The sequence below is a fragment of the Zootoca vivipara genome, chromosome 9 (assembly GCF_963506605.1).
Source record: "Zootoca vivipara chromosome 9, rZooViv1.1, whole genome shotgun sequence".
NCBI classification, from domain to species: Eukaryota; Metazoa; Chordata; class Lepidosauria; order Squamata; family Lacertidae; genus Zootoca; species Zootoca vivipara.
This window is the reverse complement of record NC_083284.1, coordinates 18,202,354-18,222,418: the sequence shown is the minus strand read 5'-3', so window position 1 is coordinate 18,222,418 and position 20,065 is coordinate 18,202,354. Positions and strand designations below refer to the sequence as shown.

The window sequence follows — 20,065 nt, the reverse complement described above, 5'->3', positions numbered from 1 at the left end:
AGTGTTCTCGAAACTACCAACATGAGTCTGACCAAACTGCGGGAAGCAGTGGAAGACAGGAGTGCCTGGTGTGCTCTGGTCCATGGGGTCAGGAAGTGTTGGACACGACTAAATGACTAAACAACAACATTTGAGCTGATACACACAGGTATGCTCAAGTCAAGCATGTTCACAAGCAAACCATTTTAGATCATACCCTACAGATACTCCTTTCAAGCAATACGTTTCAATGGAGTCAGTTCAGACATTCAGACTGCAATTCCATGTACACTAACCCGAGCATGAATTCTGTTGGAACATAGTGGGGCTTCATTCTGAATAAACACTGCTCTGTCAATTGCTAGAATTCAGCCATGTATAGGCTCCATGCTTCGGCGGTCATTAGTCATTTATATTATGATTTCCAGACAGCATGTCTACAGTTGGCTCAATCAACTGTGCACTGTATAATTATTATCTTTGTTTTAGGCTTTATAGCAATTATTTCCAGTTCCTTTCATTCTATGGATTATAAGAAGGGAAGAAATTTTAACCATCTTGCTTCAAGAGTTTTTCATTAACTTGAGCTGTTTTATAGATCTCCTCTAATCCCCAGTACTTCCCAGAGTCAAGCTCAAATAGAGGTAGAAATGACTATTGGTTGGACCCGATAATGCTTCCTTGTGTTCTTGTGGAAGACCTACCTGTCTGAAATTTGTGTCTTTCCATCCAGTCTAAGGTATCGGTGCTGCTTATGTTTCAGAAGAACCTCTAGGATGTCCAGCATCATAGTAAATTGGCTGAACAGGACAACCCTGTCACCCTAAAGGATGAAAGAGCAGTATTTAAGAAAAAAACCCATGCATGCACCTGAAAGTTTGTTTTATACATATCCACAGAGTTCAGGCACTTGAACAAAAGCCACCTTGTGTAAGATTCAAATTCTCTTCAACACTATGGAACAATCAGGAGATAAACAGCATGCTGGCCTTTTTACGGGCTGCAAACTTACAAGTGCTGAGTAATTATTTGAAGCTATAGGCAAGACTATACTTGGAGCAACCAGTATATTCGCAATGAAACACAGGAATAGAGAGAAAATGCCCCACTTTACCCTAGCTTACATAGCACAACAATATGATGTGATCTGAAGTACCAAGTTTCAGCAGTTCAATGTGTATTTTAGATCTCAAGACTGGAAAGTTCAGGTGTTTTAAAAACAAGCCTTTATGTTTCTTGATCGACTGAGTACTCAACAGCCAACTAATTCAACAAGTATTTGAACAATATCTGCATCCATTTTTGTTAAATAGGTATACTTTCTACTCAAGGACAATGGAGTTACAATTTAGGGTGAAGGATGAAAACATGAGTCCCTACTGGCTTCCCCCACCTGGGGTGCTCCAGATGTTTTGGCCTACAACCCCCAACAGCCCCAGTCATCATGGTCAATCTTCAGGGATGATGTGAGTTAAAAGTTCCATGACATCTAGTGGGCACCAGGTTGGAGAAGGCCACCCTATGCAGATACGAGCAAGGGGTAAATTGGAGAGCAGGCAAGAACTTTAACCAGGGTTAATTACAAGCCAAGGTGTTGGTGGGGAGGTGGATGGGGAAGGAATCTGTTGACTTCTGAACCCTGACTAGAGTTATTTCTGGCTCCCATCCATCCTCATATTGCCAGGAAGTCTTCCCACATCCAAGCCTAACACTCAAACGGCTTTCTACAGGATTTAGTGACATTAAAACACAGCACAATTGATACCAGCACATTTATGTGTAAGATGTGTGTATGTTCTAGGATGTTCAAAATCTACTTTTAGAACAAACCTTTTCTTTGAATTCAGACAAAATCCGCTCTAGTGTTCTAAATTTTCCCGAATCCAAAATTAGATCCATTTCAAGCTTGAAGTCATTAATATTTGCATACTGTTTACAAAGCAAATGCAATTCATAATCTGTCATCACAGACATATCTTCAAATATAAGGTCAGGGTTTGCTTCGGAGTGTGTAGGCTCCTAAAACAAATAATCATAAATCAAAATGAAGCAAGCTATCTAGGAATTAGCAATATTTCATCAGGTTTTCTTTTCTAAGTTTCCTAATGGATTTTTCAGTGTAACTGATGTTAGAAAATTTTAGATACATTCAATAGTCATAACATGTTAGAAACAAAAAGAATAAGCCTGACAACAACAATCACCTCCCTGTCCCACTCTTAGATTATATAGTTGTGGCGGGTTTATTATTTTTTTTGGGGGGGGGGGAGAACATGTGTGTCATGCCTACACAGAAGAAAGGTAAAAATGTTTATGATTGTCTTTTCAGCAGAAAATCGGGACTAATCCTAGAGCTGGAGAAAAGATTGTGACATATGCATACACAGAGTTATAAAACTACCTGCAGTGTGGTTCATATGAGTACAATTAGCTCTTGAAGAATTATTTCTCTGACCTGGCAGATTAGGGATTGGATTGGAATGTCAACCTCCGTACAAATGTGATGCAACCAAGAAATGGCAAGGCCAAATCCTGCCTCGTTATCTATGTATACCACACATGCCTTGAAAACCATGCTTCCCAAGAGCAATCATAATCCAAACAGCAGGATGTAAGTTTACAATGAAGGTCAGAAAGAAACAACTGTATTCTATGATGAAGTGGTGGCACAGGAGAAAAAGGGGAACAGTGCACTGCCTCACTCCTCCCTTGAAGAATGGTCCTGGTGAGATATTTGCTGGGGTGTGAGTGGGAAGAGAAAAGGAGAGAAAATGAACACATACAAAGTGTTATTGTTCTTTGGACTGTTTAATGTTAGACTTACTTCCTTAGTTACACACACACACACACACACACAGAGAGAGAGAGAGAGAGAGAGAGAGAGAGAGAGAGAGAGAGAGAGAGAGAGAGAGAGAAGAACTTATTGTATCTGGGGAAGGAGGCTATTGTCCATCGAAGTTTATGCTCAATTAATTTGTCAGTTTTTAAGGTGCTACAAAATTATTTAGTCTTGTTACTTGGGGGAGGGGGAGAGAAAGGGTTGGCCTTACTGGTTTTTATTTGGTTGCATTTTGCTGAATGACATCTGAATATTACTTGCACTTTTCATGTTTTTTGGTACATATTCAATTTCATTTACAGAGATAAATTATTTTTAAAGTTTCCCATCTGTTTCCACTAGTGTGGGCAGATCACAGAAAACTGGACCCTTTGTCTTGTTTCATCCCCCAATCTGTGACACATTTAGCATTCCAGCAATGTTTTCCTAAGGAAGTTTTCTCTATTCTCTATTGATAGTTTGAGAACATTAAATGGTATAATTCACTAAATGCAGGACCCATAGTTGAACAATAACTATTTGGTGTAAATACCAATTTGTTAATAACCAAATTAAAATGCACCAAAGGCCTACTAGATTACTGAAATCCAACACCTTACCTTGAGCATAAGTGTTGACATCACTTTAAGTTTCTCTGCTGTATAATACTGACGGTGAAGAAGAGGATGATTGGCCATTTTTCTTAGCTGCATCATGACATTGCCCATTTCTGAATTCTTTTCTAGGGTTAGAAAATAAATGATATATATGTATATATCCAGTGGATATTTTCTATCAATATACCCACAACAATAGAATAGTTCAGTATTTCTGCTCCATATATGATAAAAGTAACAGAGGAAGATGTAAACACCAACGCACCATGACTGTCAATTGATTTCTTTAAGTAGCGGAACAGATCTTGGTATAGCTTTTCCTGTTTCTCAGACATTTCACACTGCTCAACAATATCTTTTTTGGGAGGCAACTGTTTAAGGACCTGGTGGGAGAAAACAACATTTTGAATTATTTGGCTACCAAGCGTTCGAACTTAAGACTTAGAACCAGCACATACTGAGCTGGAGGCTGTTCCTGTTCAAAGAATCCTGTGTTTGGGTGATTTAAGTTAGTCTAAAGCAACCAGTATAATAACAAAATAACAAAAACAAACAAACAAACCACCAAACATACCTCATCTTTTACTCTTCTCAGGATGAATGGTTTTATTATCTGCTTGGCATGTGCAATTCTCTCTTTTTCATATGTACTGTGTTCCTCGGTTGCTTTCTAAAGAGGAAAAACATAGGCTGAATTGCATACAGTGGATGCAATCAAGTTATGTTGAGAAGGAGTTTTACTATTTAATAAAAATGAATGTTCTGAATATGAATGTTTTGTAGTAAATTGTTGTGATTTCTAACGCATTTACTATAGCTCCCCTAGCCCAAAACAGGGGTATTATGGGGTGGTATGCATGAAGACTACATAATGACTTTTCAGGCGGTCTGCAAGGATAAATTATAAAGACAGTGCTCATTATGAAAAAAATTACATGATTCTGAGTCATAAAAATGTTTTTCAAGTATACTTACTGCTTTAGAAGAGAACATCCTCCGAATTTCACTAGTGCTACTACTGAACATCCGTGGCATGACAAAATTCAAGAGCGACATAAGTTCTAAAAGATTGTTTTGCACTGGCGTCCCTGTTAACAGCAAACGGTTTTTTGCCTATTTTCATAAATAAATGAAAGCCATTAGCAGACATAATATGAGATCATCTATTCAAAATGACATTTCAACAGAAGAATGATTTTACTGTTGAGCAATCAAATAGTCTCAAACTAACTGCAGATTATCATTACCCTTATAAACCCAGGATAGATGTGCCTAGAGTTACAGCTTAATTATGTAAAGCAAAAATCAGGATGTAACTCATGCACATTTTAAAACAATTTCACTGACACAACAAAACCTGAAGACCTAAGGTAACATTTACAAGTACCAAGAGTAGTAAAGGGCATCAAAATCTTACATTAATTGTCATCAGATGTTGATAGCGAACGGAACCCATGTTTTTTAACATGTGACCTTCATCAAAGATTGCATAATTAATCTTCATCCGACGAAAAAGACTGCGGTCTTCTGCACTGCTAATTGCACAGTTATACCTATCAAGAGAATGAACTATGAGCATAAATCCCTATATATATTCTCTCTCTCTCTCTCTCTCTCTCTCACACACACACACACCCCTACATCTCATTCAGGTGTTCTACTTCTGTGTAAAACCAACATGTGAGGAGAGGGGAAGCAAAGACTAGTGCAGGCATCCCCAAACTTCAGCCCTCCAGATGTTTTGAACTACAATTCCCATCTTCCCCGACCACTGGTCCTGTTAGCTAGGGATCATGGGAGTTGTAGGCCAAAACATCTGGAGGGCTGCAGTTTGGGGATGCCTGGACTAGAGTGTCAAATCTGCCCCCATTGTCTTCCACAAATTGGGGGGGGGGAGACTTCTTCAGCAGGGGACCTTTCCTACTTGTGTATGTGTCCCACAATATGGTAGGCTTCTAAATTATGGAAGAAGCCTACATTAGTAGTGCAGGAGCCTTGCTTCAGAAATTATTCTTCCAACTCATGGAGGGTAACAGAGCTAGCATGACTGTTCTCATCCCTCCCCCAGTGCATGTTGATTTAACACAGAATGAAAAAATAGAGCTATAAATACAGTATATTCTGACATTCACAAAGGCCAGGAGACACTGCTGTGATAACATAGGATTGCGTTTTTTCACCATAATGCCCTCCACTGAATACTCAATCTAGAGGCAACAAGCAACTTAACCCTGTGTTAGATCTGAGGAAATGTGAGCAGAAGGAAAGTAACTGCTGGTAAAGATAAAGGTAAAGGGACCCTTGACCAGGGGTAGGCAACCTCAGGCCTGTGGGCTGGATGCGGCCCAATCGCCTTCTCAATCTGGCCCATGGACGGTCCAGGAAGCAGCGTATTTTTACATGAGTAGAATGTTTCCTTTTATTTAAAATGCATCTCTGCGTTATTTGTGGGGCCTGCCTGGTGTTTTCACATGAGTAGAATGTGTGCTTTTATTTAAAATGCATCTCTGGGTTATTTGTGGGGCATAGGAATTTGTTCATTCCCCCCCCCCAAATATAGTCCGGCCCACCACATGGTCTGAGGGATGGTGGACCGGCCCAGGGCTGAAAAAGGTTGCTGACCCCTGCCCTTGACCATTAGGACCAGTTGCGGACGACTCTGGGGTTGCAGTGCTCATCTCGCTTTATTGGCCGAGGGATCCGGTGTACAGCTTCTGGGTCATGTGGCCAGCATGACTACGCCACTTCTGGCGAACCAGAGCAGCGCACGGAAACGCCGTTTACCTTCCCGCCGGAGTGATATCTATTTATCTACTTGCACTTTGACATGCTTTCGAACTGCTAGGTTGGCAGGAGCTGGGACCGAGCAACAGGAGCTCACCCTGTCAAGGGGATTCAAACCGCCGACCTTCTGATTGGCAAGCCCTAGGGCTCAGTGGTTTAACCCACAGTGCCACCCGCAAACATTTGCATGGGGGGGGGATTGCACAATGCTACAGCACTTCTTGTGCTTTCAAGAATATCCTCAGTTTTAGTTTCACGTCTCATGGAATGCTGTAGCACAAAATGTAGAACAGTATTTCCATGACATGAACAGAGCTCATTTCCTGTACATAGAAGGACACATCTGGAGCCAACCCCCCAAGTGGTAAATTGTATATTGAGCCCCAGGACTGTTTCATAGTAACACTCAATAGTCTGCACACGACTCTGAAATTAGGATCAAATGAGGGAAGTCTAAACCCAGCAATTAATTGTTTTATATGAAATTTCAACTATTACAGACACCTCTGCGTACACTTACTATATACAATGTGGTTAAAAGACTGATGTTGCCAAAATACCGTCTTCCCCCAATGCCAAATCCTGTAATGATTTTTTACTCAGTCCTAGAAAATCCCCAACATTATGAGCAACAACTTATTGTGTATGGAGAAATATATTTTATATAGCACATACTCCTGGAGGGAAATACGATCTCTGTATGCTCTGTACGTAGCCAAGTAACACACAATGTAAGCCCCTCTGGGACCGCTGTGAGTGGGGAGGGGTTGGAGCACAGAGTGCCATGTATTTTCGGTGCTGCAAAGGGGCGGAACAGGGTGGACTTACATGCGTCCCCCTGACATGTGTGGTGGCCAGGAGCACAACCCCTGCACAAGTGGAAAGCTGCCTCTACAGAAGAAGGGGAAGGGGTGCCTGTGGGGAGACCACTGGAGTAAAAAACAAAACATGTTCCATGTGATCCTAGGCAATGAGAATCAAGCTTACTCCCATCTGTATAGCCCCAGCCTGGTTTCTGCACAGGTATATTTGGGACTGATTTAGCAGATTTAAATTGAACAGCATGTGGGGTAGTTTGAAAGAAGTGCCCAGTTAGGAAACAGCAAGTGGCTAAATTTCACGCAGTCCTTGTACTTACGTTGTCACAATGACATTGAAATCTGCAACTTTATTATGGATATCCATTCTGAGATGCCTCCTGTCTTCTTGCGAGCCTAGACAGAAATAGACTTTGTTTTTCCCCAATTCTAGAGAATCGCTTTATAAATCCTCAAACTTCTCTGCAATTCACGATGTTGTTTAGGGATTTTGGATACCCACATGTAAAAAGTCGTACTGTCCGCATTTTAGCTACAAATGCTTTATTCTAAAACAATATAATTTCTTACCGTAATAAAATAAAACTTGGAGTTCAGGACACCACAGGTTCACTTCTCTTATCCAGTTATCTGTTTTTTTAAAAAAATGAATCAAATAATTACAGAAGTATGCTATGTGTGCATACAGAATAATGTCAATCCCAGTTTTGTTTTTACTAAACTACAAGTCGCGAATACTGTGTGGATTAGAATCGTTGTTGTGCAGCCAAAAGAGTGGACTTCATTGAAGAACACCTCAGTTCAAAACCCCACTAGGCTCTGAAACTCACCCAGTGTTGATATCTCTCATCCCAATGTATCTAATTGAGAGTTTAGTTGGGGAAGCATTATTGTGTGCTGCCCTGAGCTTCCTTGAAGAAAAAGTAGGATATGCGCATAGATAGAGTAATGCAATATGTAGTATACATGTTTACTGATTATTGCATTTTAATATCTTGTTGGAAGCCGCCCAGAGTGGCTGCGGAAACCAAGCCAGATGGGTGGGGTATAAATTAATAATTATTAATAATAATAATAATAATAATAATAACCTGCTATTGGCTTTTAATCTCACAAAGCCTGTTTATAATTGGAGCCTTAAAAAAAGAAAATAAATTCCTTCCTTACCTATTGTTGACGCAGGCACTACAATCAAATGTGGACCTACATCACCCACTTCATAAAGATATGCCAGAAATGCAATTGCTTGAATGGTTTTTCCTAAACCCTGTGTAAAAGTTGAGATAATTTAAAATAAAATACTATTGCCTTTACAGCATTAATAAAGTTAAACAAGGAAATGTTAGCCCATAATATTTAAAACTGGAAAATGGAGGTTTGTATTCAAAATTATGATGTTGTTAAACCCTACTCTTTAAGAACCTTATAACCAGGTTTGGCTGACAGAGGCATGTCAAAACCTCTGGTCTCCACATTATCCATCACATAGGAGCCAGCAAGTAAAGTTACAAGTTAAGTGGTTTGAGTACACAAGCAGGTACAATTAGCATACACTCCTTGACCTTAGAATAATAGGATTGTAGAGCTGGAAGAGTCCACGAGGGTCATCTAGTCTAATCCCCAGCAACCAACCTCGTCCCTTCACAGGCCTTCCTCTTAGGAATGGAATATCACTAGCCAATGAGGCAATGGTTGCCCAGTATTCTCCTGGGATCTAACTTGAGGAGTCCTATGGAGACCCCTGCTACTTCTGGTGAAGCATAAGGTAAGGTACCATTTGAGCCGCTCCCCCAACATCTATCTCTGCCACTCAAGGTTCTATGGCTCAGACCTGGGACTATACTTCATAGAATCCCAGAACTGCAGAGTTGAAAGGGACCCCAAGGGTCATCTAGTGCAACCTCCTGCAATGCAGGAATCTCAGCTAAAGCACCCATGACTCCAAGCTCAAGGGAAGTAGTTGATCATTGGAGGAAGGCTCCACTTGTCACAAGGACTCAAGGAGGGAGGGGAATGGACAAAATCTGTAACCCCTGGCAAGTCTCAGAAATATTAAAATCACTCACTCCCTCCTTGCTAGTAGCAAATAACAGTATTACCACCCACTGAACATCCCCCTGCCCAAGAGACAATGAAAAGTTAAAAATCATTTTGGGGAATTACCTTATGATTTCCTATTCTATTAAATCACAGTCTTCCTAGTTAGCTAAGGCCAGCCTCAAATAATTTGCTAACACTGGCCATGCAGTTATAAATGTAATCACTAACAAGTGATAATAATGATGTCAACTTACCATTTCGTCAGCTAATATGCCATTTAGCGAATGCTTGTGCAAAAGTGCTAGCCAATTTAAACCAATCTTCTGATAAGGCTTAAGCTCCATGCTGATAATAAAGAAGAAAATGCACCATTAACACTCATGGAAACTCAAAACTAATGACCTGACGTTTACCAGAAATGTAGTAAAGTGGTTAAGAAAGTGAGTGATGGAATAAGAAAGTCCCTGGCTTGATTGTTGTGTACGCTACGAACTCATCAGACACTGTGTGAGATACTATGGACTTATGTTGCAGGGATGTTGCAAGGATTACAACCAGATAATGCATGAGGTACACTTGAAAGAATAATATTGAGTAGCTACTTCTAAAAGATAACATGATTTGGCGAAAAGGTTTAAGACCTGCTATGCCAACAAATTAAGTATATTTAAATAAAGTTTGGACTATGTCAGTTCACCATCATGAAATAGTTACTGTGTTTTATATAAATAGGGAATTTAGAGTACTGTATTAAAATAGATGCACATGCAGGTCCTTAAAAGGTAAAGGTAAAGAACCACTGACAGTTAAGTCCAGTCGCAGACAACTCTGGGGTTGCGGCGCTCATCTCGCTTTACAGGCCGAGGGAGCCGGCGTTTGTCTGCAGAGAGTTTTTCCGGGTCATGTGGCCAGCATGACTCAGCCGCTTCTGGCGAAACCAGAGCAGCGCATGGAAACACTGTTTAGCTTTCCGCTGGAGAGGTACGTATTTATTTACTAGCACTTTTTGGTGTGCTTTCGAAGTGCTAGTTTGGCAGGAGCTGGGACCGAGCAACGGGAGCTCACTCCGTCACGGGGATTCGAACCACCGACCGTCTGATCGGCGAGCCCAAGAGGCTCAGTGGTTTAGACCACAGCGCCACCCGCACCGCAACAGGTCCTTATACGTATGTTTCCAGTTTCCCAGATCCACTTCCAATTTTCTACAGCTGTTGCCTGCGGTATCATAAACATGTAGTGTTTTCAACTACAAAACAATCAGCTTTTTAAAAGTTGTTTACATGGGGCTTGATTTTCACAATACGTGGGTCTCTATAAGCTGACATAAAAACACTAGCACACTCCAACCATACTGTCTGAAGGCAAGGGGGAAAGTAGCACTAAATCTTGAGTCACCAGTGGGACATCTGGGGAGGGGGGTCCCATTACTCTCTCAGACAGTCTCCTTGGTACCCACAAAGACCTGCTGCCCTTCCTAATTTTATTAATACTTTTTAAAATAAGGTATTTGGGGCTTTTCTGTTATTTGGGGGGGGGGTTCTAAGCATCACTAGTTTTCTTCTTCTGTGAAATAGCTATTTTGTGCTGCTCATGACAGTTTTTATATCCAAAGGTACTTGTCAAAAGGTTGGGGACCTCTGGACTAGCTATTCCAAAACATGAACTTTTCACAAGGAGAGAGAATGAGAATAGTGGTTTTGCTTCACATGGATAGGGCACCATGGATACTGGCCATTTTTCAAAACCAGTCTCCTCTTCTAGACTTCGAGGATTTGGAACCCAAGCTTCTAGCAACTATTACATACACCTTTCTTTTATGGTACTTTTGCAACATTCACTAAAGAGCAATCCTACCAACCTTGGATTCAGAATGGAAGGCTGATCAATGTTCCATCCGCTTCCACTATCTCCAGTGATCCTCGTAACTTGTTTGGTCAGTTTATTTGAGATCTCTTCACATTTGTTCATTAGCTGTAACACGACAGCTCTCTCTCTTAGCAATATTTTGCAGTTCCATATAATATCTTCTGACAACCCATTAGTCTTGCACATTTTTGTGAACTATGAGAGATCATTGGGGGGGGGGAGTGCAGAGAGAAAGGCATTACTTCAACATAAAGACAGCAAAATCAAACTGAGCCTGAAAAAACTCAAATGTTGTTTGGTGCCCCAGATTACTCAATTATTCTTCCAAAATACCATGATATTCATTAATTAAAATTGCAATGGTAGGCATACATCTAAAAGCTTATGAAGATTTACTTATGGGTAAACACATTTTTATTATTTTGATATTTTGTCCCAGCAACCCTACCTACATAGAGAGAGTTCCTTCTGAGTAGGCAAAGGCAATGTAAAGATGGAAAACTCAGCTGCTGGCTTAAAAATGCTTGAGACTGAGACAAAGGAAAAAGAGGTAATGTTGAGGTTAGAAGGGTGATGCTTGGGTGATTGTCAGATCACCTTTGCCTTCATAAAAAACCCCAAACTGGAAGAGCATGTTATCTACATTTTCTTGCCCACACAAAATATGAATGGGTGGTATTCAACTAAGTTTTACCCAGAGTAGAACCACTTAAATTAGGGGACCTTGTAACTTAATTTGAATGGGTATACTCCAAGGAAAACTTAGTTGAATACCGCTCACTGTGGTATAATCAGAAATTTGTTCATGCATTTTTAGGGTGAGCTATATCACATCAAGAAGCACAAAAATATGGGGTTGCATTGATGCAGGCTTTCCATATCAGAGTTCCACTCACAGGCCACTTCTGTCAGAGGAAGGACTAGGAGTCCTTCTCTTTCTCTATTTCTGCAGCTCATTAAAAAGCTGTTCCAGGACAGTGTAGCCGATGCAAGAGAAAAAGTTGCCTCCTCCCCCTCTTGCAGGTGCATCCATTGTTTCGGAGTTATCTTCTGTTCATGGAATGGCATATCTGACTCCAACCCACTCAATTTTTAGACACCAATATCATTTTTAGTGATCACGTTTAGAACGTTGAAAGAAAACTGAAAATCCATGTTTCAACAGCAGAGGGCAACACAAAGCTAAAGATAAGCTGGACTACATTGAAACTGCTGTACTATACTTTTTAAAAAGTGTGTATGCTTTTATTTATTGTGCCTGGCTGAACTCCAAATGAGATGAAGGATCTTTATCCACAAAAAAAATCTTCAAAACACTCTCTCTCAATTACAAGAAACAGAATTAATGTGCTATTGAAAGTATAACGGGGGAGGATTTTTGCACCTACTCATATATTTGGAAATATAGCATTAGATACTTTAAACAAGATCAAACCTATCCATTCTTAAGGAAATCAGCCCTGAGTGCTCACTGGAAGGACAGCTCGTGAAGCTGAGGCTCCAATACTTTGGCCACCTCATGAGAAGAGAAGAATCCTTGGAAAAGACCCTGATGTTGGGAAAGATTGAGGGCACTAGGAGAAGGGGACGACAGAGGACGAAATGGTTGGACAGTGTTCTCGAAGCTACGAACATGAGTTTGACCAAACTGCGGGAGGCAGTGCAAGACAGGAGTGCCTGGCGTGCTCTGGTCCATGGGGTCACGAAGAGTCGGACACGACTAAACAACAACAACACTTTAAACAAATCAGCTTCTGTTCTTTCTAATGTATCTTGATTTCAATGAGGCTTTTGACAAAACCCTTCTTTTGTGGAGAAGCTGGTAAAATGTGGGCTGGGTGAGGTAACTGTTAGGTGGATTTGTAGCTGGTTGACTGACTGAGCCCAAAGAGTTCACTTATGGTTCCTCATGATCATGGAAAAAAGTGACAAGTGGGGTACTGCAGGGTTCTGTTGTTCGTCAACGTCTATATAAATGATCTGGCTGAAGAAACTGAGGGGATGCTTATTTAATTTGCAGCCGATACCAAACTGGGAGGGGTAGCTAATGCAACAGAAGACAGAATAAGGATTCAAGATTACTTTACCAGATTGGAGAACTGGGCCCAAACTATCAGAATGGATTTCAATAGGGGAAAATGTATGGTTCTACACTTAGGCAGGAAGAACCAGCTGTACAAATATAATATGGGGAACTGGGTTTGCCTATAGAGCATGTGAAAGGGATATAAGGGTCTTAGTAGACCACAAACTTGATACGAGTCAACAGTGTGATGCAGAAGCAACAAAAAGTTAATGCTATTCTAGGCTGCATCCAAGAAGTCTAGTCTTTGAATCAATCCTTCCAAGTATTTGTAGATGGCCTCTCTGATCTGCTGAAGGCTGTGCTACCAGTTTGCAATGTGGGTTGTTGTGGCATAAGACAGACACAAGTAGTTATGGCCTTCATGTTCCTGCATCTGCCTTGCGTGAGAGAGGCCCTTTCAGTGTCAAGATAATCAACATGGACAATACTTGTCACAGATCTGGCTACAGTTCTAAGACTGCCTCTAGCAGCAAAGAACCACCCTCCCTACTTGTTTAAACAGGGAAGTGATTTAAGGATATGAGGAACAGAATGAAAAACAAACTAATATTTTCCTAATCCCAAAGCTATAATAGCCTTTTGTCGGGCTCACTATTGCAAATGAGTACAATACAGCATCTTAATCTCACACATAATGTGTAAAATGAAAAGGTATTTTTGTTTTATTTTGGTTTGTTAGGATTGCTTCACAACCATGGCTTGCTTATAAAGCCCATTCAAAGCATTCTGAAAAATCACTATGAGCTAAAAAGGAACTCCTCTAATGTTTCCTTTGTACTAAAAAAAGCATGGCATAGTCTACACTTGTGGCAGAATGAGGTGGTAGAACACCCAAATCCTTGAATGACCAACTCTTTCTGCATTAGCCTACAACAGGCTTCCTCAAACTCTGGCCTTCCAGATGTTTTTGGCCTACAACTCCCATGATCCCTAGCAAGGACCAGTGGTAAGGGATTATGGGAATTGTAGTCTCAAAACATCTGGAGGGCCAAGGTTGAGGAAGCCTGGCCTACAGGTACTCTTCATGGGAGGCCCTTCTCATTGCTCCACCATTAGGAGAAATACACTTTCTATGTTGGCACCCTGACAGTGGAATATCCTCCTACAGATGCATAATGGCACTGACACTTCTGTTGTTTTGGCACACTGGTTTGCCCTGGCGCTTTTTTGGGGGGGGGGGGTTACAGCTGCAAGTAAGGAACCGAAATTGTGATTTGTTGGGTTGCATCCAAAGAAGTTGCCTCATTTGTACTTCTTCTCTCTCACTCACTCCCCCTCACATTTGTTCTGTAGTTTTCTTCAACCACCACAAGTAGATTTGCAAGGGGAGGTATGGGGACATGTGAGGAGAAACCCCTGTACTAGGAGGATGACTCAGTTATATAAAACCCAGTACTTTGGTGTTTTTGGAAGCTGTGTTGAATCTGCTTTACTTGTACAGTTTGTTTTACTGTACTGTAGCCCACCTTAGCATGCATGATGAAGGGTGGCTAAAAGTTTTCTTATAAAAATAAATAAAATGAGATAGATTGAGCCAGATGGGAGAAGAATATTAAAAGAGTGATACATACATATTAAGAACTCCTAGCAAGCAAGCAAGCAAGCAAGCAAGCAAGCAAGCAAGCAAGCAAACAAACAAACAAACAAACAAACAGTGCAGCAGTCTTAAATTTCTCACTAATCTATTTGCCACTAATTTCCATTAGAAAGGAACACCTCGTTTGAAAAGTGCATTTCTGTACATTCAGGGTAGCTTGATTTGGCTGTTGTGGTGAAGTCTTCTTGAAAGTAAGTTTAAACAACAACAGAATACTTTGTAATTTAAACAACAATGAACCACCAGGAGTAGAAAAGCGTGTTTGTTTGTTTTTTTAAAAAAACTCACGAAGTTATTTTAAACAGGAGATTAAAAATTCTATTAATTATTCTAAATGCCTAAAGCTCAGGTTGGCATAAAGATAAAACTTATAATCTTTAAATAATGCACCTCAAGATAAACCATCTGCTATAAAAACCACCCATTTTGTTTCATGTCAGATTGTTAACGTCTGTTTCCAAGTTACAACAAGAAGAACCTTCAGCTGTTTTCCAACTTGAGCCTCATGAACAATATGATAAGCAGTTTATGCAAAAGCTGCTCAGGTTTGTGCACTTGATAAGTACAACTGCAATCTGGACACAATTCAGCATTTTAAAGTCCCACTACCAAAGGACCTAGAAAACCTCTGCAGGGACCTATGGGACAGTACTGGACAAGATGATCCGACTTGATTAGGGTCAGTTTCATATGTCTATAGTTAACTGCAGAGGTTGTCTGAGGCCCAGGGCAGCAGTCTTTATTAGAGTAATGTTATAAACAAAAAAACAAAAAAGGCAGCCGGTCCCTGGCGGGTCCCCCTGCCAGCTTAGCCCTCTGAGGTCTGGGGCAAATGTCCCTGGCTGCCTCCACCCACCCACCCACCCACCCCCTGCACAGATCTGTTGCCCTGTCTGAATGCCACTGGTTCTTCCAAGGTTTCTCTCTTATTATTATTATTATTCAACTGAAGAAGTAAGATAATTCAGCTTGGGAACCTTCTGCATGCAATGCATCTACTGCCAAGCTGCAGCGCTCCAGCCCCCCCCCCCAACCTATAGCTAGCTTGAGCTCAGTACTTCCCAAAGCCTGTGTATGTCTCTGAAGTCTTTGAATCAATCCCTCAATTTAGCCAAGTTCTATTCTTTCCAATGAGCTCTGCAGAACTAAGGTCTCTGTATACACATTTCATTTTAACCCTGTGACTGCTGGACTGTTACAGAGAACTGGCTCTTGCATGCATATTGTCTAACAGAAAGGTTTTCACATTTTCCATCAAAAGGGGGGGGGGGTATTACAATATACACATTAGTTTCACAGACTTCATGCTTTCTCCCCCCCCCCCCACAAAGAGGTCACCACTACTCTGTAATAAGCACGAATACCCTTTCACAAATTTTAGACACGTCTTCCTTATACAAGAGTATAAGCAGGCAAAATGACCTGCACACAAAGGAGATCTTCCTCAGGAGAGAACGCCTTCTGATGCAGGGAAGGAAATTTGGATGCAACCCAACATATTTACCGCATTTTTTCGTGTATGAGACACCCCCATGTATAAGACGCTCCCTATTTTGGGGGACTCCAAATTAAGAAAACACCCCTCAAGACGAGCCCCAATTTTAAACCTAATTTTTCGGTTTAAAAAAACCCTAGTCTTATACTGTACACGGAAAAATACAGTACTGTAAATAATTACTCTGCCACTAATTAGGCACATTTCCCACTAATTAAATTCATGATTTTACACACAAATTAAAGAAGTCTAATCTAAATTTATAGTTTCCATGAATTAAGGTATTTCAAACTATAAAGGAAGCATGCAAATTTTAAAAACATGGACTAAATATGGAAACTCTAAAATTAAATTGAAGACTTCTAACATGTGCCTTTTGGATGCAGACTATAAATGTTTGGTTACCTTTTGCATTCAGCAAAATAAAGCTAGAATTAAACATGTTTCAAGATAGCATTACTACTTAGTAGCAAAAATGTTTGGCCTGCTGCACAGTCAGCCATAAGCACATTTAAAAGCTACTCTTTCAAACTTTCAAGATCTCCAATTTGCTGCATTTTATTAAAACTGTGGGTATGTAGTTACAGCAACTATGCAGCTCTCTGGGTGCTGACAAAGAGCTCTTATGAAAGGGATTGTTTAATACAAACAGGCCCACACAGTTTAATTGTATGGAACTATTTCAGAGGATGGCAGCCCTTTAGCAATTACTTTTGCAAAGAATCTGTCTCGGCGAAGCTCGACATGTTTCAGAACAGACAGATGTTCTGTTCAAAGTCAAAGGCTTCAGGCAAAACGGTCTCCGAAGCAGCATTTCAGTAAAGCTGCACTTCTGTGAATTTGCGTACACTCTTTAAAATAGAAAAGTTTGAAAACTTGACCAAGTCATCTTAGGAACTAATGATGAAATGCACCATTATTTTAAAAGACCACTATTATATATGCTGTGCACAGCATATATAATAGCAGTCTTTTAAAATAAAAACAAAACAAAACTGAACATATACATAAAAATGCAATTCCCATCCACTCCCCCCCTCACCTGAGAATACTACTTTAAAAAATACAGCTGGTACACCACCTAACTGTCAAAAGGGCCCATTTACTACTATTTCTCTAAAACCACATCAAACAGAAATCACAAAGTTAAAAATGCTGTAATTCCACAACTTTTCTTCTGAATTATTAGCATTTTCAAACACAAAATCAGACTGCTCTGGCTAGAGGCTATTCACTTTCCTGGAACATACATAGCTCGAAGCACACAATTATAGAAAACATTTGAAAAATAAGTAGTCCAATGACTGGGACACCGTACCAAGTACTCACCATTAGCTAGGTTTTATTCTTTCCATTCCTATGTTAAAAGTTTTCTGACATTGCTTTTGAAAACTGTAAGCTATAGCACTCCATAAAATGGCCACATTGCTCAGCTAATAAAACCAGTGTTAAAAAGACAGAGCATAAAGATTTAAAAGGAGGAACAACCACCAGAAAAATCATCAAAGGAACAGTTTCTTCAGTGAAGCTTAAAATATCCATCCTGGCATCTTCAATCATGGAGCAACCCTGGAAGTTGGTTGCTGATTCTCTGAAGCTGCAGCAAAAATTCTGCCACATTCTTGCCTTCTGCATGGTTTCTCGGCTGCAGCAGATCAGAACAGGCTAGCAAACAACAGCTTCCCAAATGAAAGCTCTAAATTCTTCTTCTACAGTGAAATGAACCAAGTTTCGGTGCTCAAGAGTGAGTGACAGTGTTGCCAGCCAATCAGCTTGGGTTTTTCAGGAAAATCACCCCTTAATTCATTCAAAACTAGGTCATCTGACACTATTTGAAATGCTATTGGCTTAGAATGAGCATAGTGTTTTAGCCTAATCAGGAAAAGGCCACCCATCTATGTCTTTTTGGATTTAAAGCATCCTTGACTTTATTACCTGCTGTACATATATTTCTTAAAAGAATGAATGCAGACTTACCAGAGCTTCCCAACTATTAAAGGGACGGAGCTCTATTATCTTCTGAGCCTTTTTCTGAGAGCACTGGGGGATCAAAGTGAGTTCACCCGGTGAAGCATCTTGCAGGAAACTAAGAATTTTAGTTTTGTAACCATCCTCCATCACATCATCACTACCACCATAGTCCTCATCAAGGGAGCTGCCAGCTTCCGAAGCAGACTCGTACTCCAAATCTTGAGCGTCCCTTTTAGTACTCCATATTTTTTTCTTTTTATCTTTTTTTCTAAAGCCGTTCTCAGTTCGTGTGGAGGATTTCTCTTTGAGCTTCACATTAGTGTCATTCTGGCGATAATGGCTGTTATTAATGGAGACCCCCTTTCCATTTGAAACTTCACTTTTGGAGGGGTATTGGGTATCTGTATATGCATTAAAAAACAACAACACAGAGAGAACTTACAAGTAGACAGTAATGATTGGGGGGGGGGGGCTGCACAGAACCAGTGCCTACTTTATGGAATAAGCTTCCATTTCCTTACTCAAAAACATTTTATCCAATATTTGGCACTATTCCCATGAGTGCATTGTGTTGCTCTGATATCTGACAATCATAACAGAACATTGCACAATCCTATTTAAAAGCTTAAATATCACATACAGGTGGAGTAACAGACATTTTCTTCTCAAGCCTTAAATAAATATTAACTGGTTAAATCAGACATTAAACAGCCATTGCTTTTCACTAATGTCTTGCAGAACAGGACATCTGTTGATAGTTTTAAGCATGAAGTTTTATTTTGTACCCAAATCTGTTTTAATGTAATGACAACACATTCATCAACAGTAAACCATGCCTGTATTGCTTATGTAAAACACATTTTGCAATTCTGTGCTTTTAAAGACATCTTAGTCATGAAACATTTTCAGTATCTCAAATTCAGTTCTTTTGGAAATAAGGCAACTTAGGCTGAAATTCTAGCCCCACTGAATTAAATAGGACTTACTTCTGAGCAGACATGGCTTGAGCTGTCATGTAACTAAATATCTTGCTACTTTCTAATATTTCATAGTTGTAAGAAATATTGTTTAAAGGAGAGTTAAATAATTCAATTATATTAGAAGAATTCACTGTAAAACTGTAAATAGTTCCATAATAAAAGGGATTTGTATTTTAGCCTTGTTAGGGAAGTCAGTTTAGCTATTTCACCTATTATTACAGTATGAGTGTACATTAAAGACCTTTAATAGAAGTAAATGGAATGCAAGTAGCAGTATATTGTTAAATATAACAACAGAAGTTGAAAAGGGTATTTTTCAGACAGCTCACCACCTCTTACGCTGTCCCTAGAGCGTTCTTCTTATCTTTTCGTTCTTCTACTTTTTAATTACAAAGGCTACATTTATCTGGTTCTTTTAGACTCTTGAACCAAATTATCTTTTTGACAGTTTTAAATAGTTTAAGCTGCTATATCTAAGCTGGTTCTCTAGGTTCCTCCCCCCCCTCTAATTTGTATTATTTATAATTGTTTTTACTGTTTAAACTGTGGGCTGCTTTTTTATTTCTAATAGGTCTATAAACTACCCTAGGAAACTACGTTATATGGGTGGCTTACAAATGTAACAAGCACGTACATTCCTAAATAAAAGTTGGTAATGTGTATTTGTGGAACACCCACCATGGAGTCACAGCATTTAATTCAGTTCACACAAAACCTAAAAGTTAAAGGAGTCTGTTTGCAGATGCCATAATAGGTAGCAGGGTCAGGATCCCAAAAATGGTGAGCTATAGGAAGCTTTTCGGCTTGTACTTCTCAAAGAGCAGCTCCCCACACATATGGCAAATTGCTTTTAAAAAATGACAGGACTTTGTGACATTGTGTGTTTGTGGGGATGACGGAGAGTAAGGTGTGTAAGTATGCTGCTCAAATGAAAAAATTCTAATAGGCTGCTACAAGTTCCTGTGTTCACGCAAGCAAGTATTTGGATCCTGGCCTCAGGTTTTAAATGTGCTC

The 20,065-nt window shown here is 40.0% G+C and overlaps 1 protein-coding gene across 5 annotated transcripts in view; it reads right to left on the bottom strand.

Moving 5' to 3' along the window:
- SMARCAD1 (SWI/SNF-related, matrix-associated actin-dependent regulator of chromatin, subfamily a, containing DEAD/H box 1) overlaps nt 1–20,065 on the bottom strand; it is a 51,566-nt gene that overhangs the window by 9,797 nt on the left and 21,704 nt on the right. For 4 of the 5 annotated variants that reach the window (XM_035112283.2, XM_035112284.2, XM_035112285.2 and 1 more), the window contains 13 exons: nt 18,078–18,472; nt 10,915–11,117; nt 9,311–9,401; nt 8,184–8,283; nt 7,587–7,646; nt 7,337–7,412; nt 4,832–4,967; nt 4,390–4,527; nt 3,989–4,084; nt 3,680–3,797; nt 3,418–3,539; nt 1,810–1,998; nt 684–802 (listed from right to left, as the gene is read on the bottom strand). In XM_035112283.2, coding sequence (XP_034968174.1) covers nt 684–802; nt 1,810–1,998; nt 3,418–3,539; nt 3,680–3,797; nt 3,989–4,084; nt 4,390–4,527; nt 4,832–4,967; nt 7,337–7,412; nt 7,587–7,646; nt 8,184–8,283; nt 9,311–9,401; nt 10,915–11,117; nt 18,078–18,472 — 1,843 coding nt within the window. The other variant, XM_035112287.2, reaches the window with a different exon arrangement.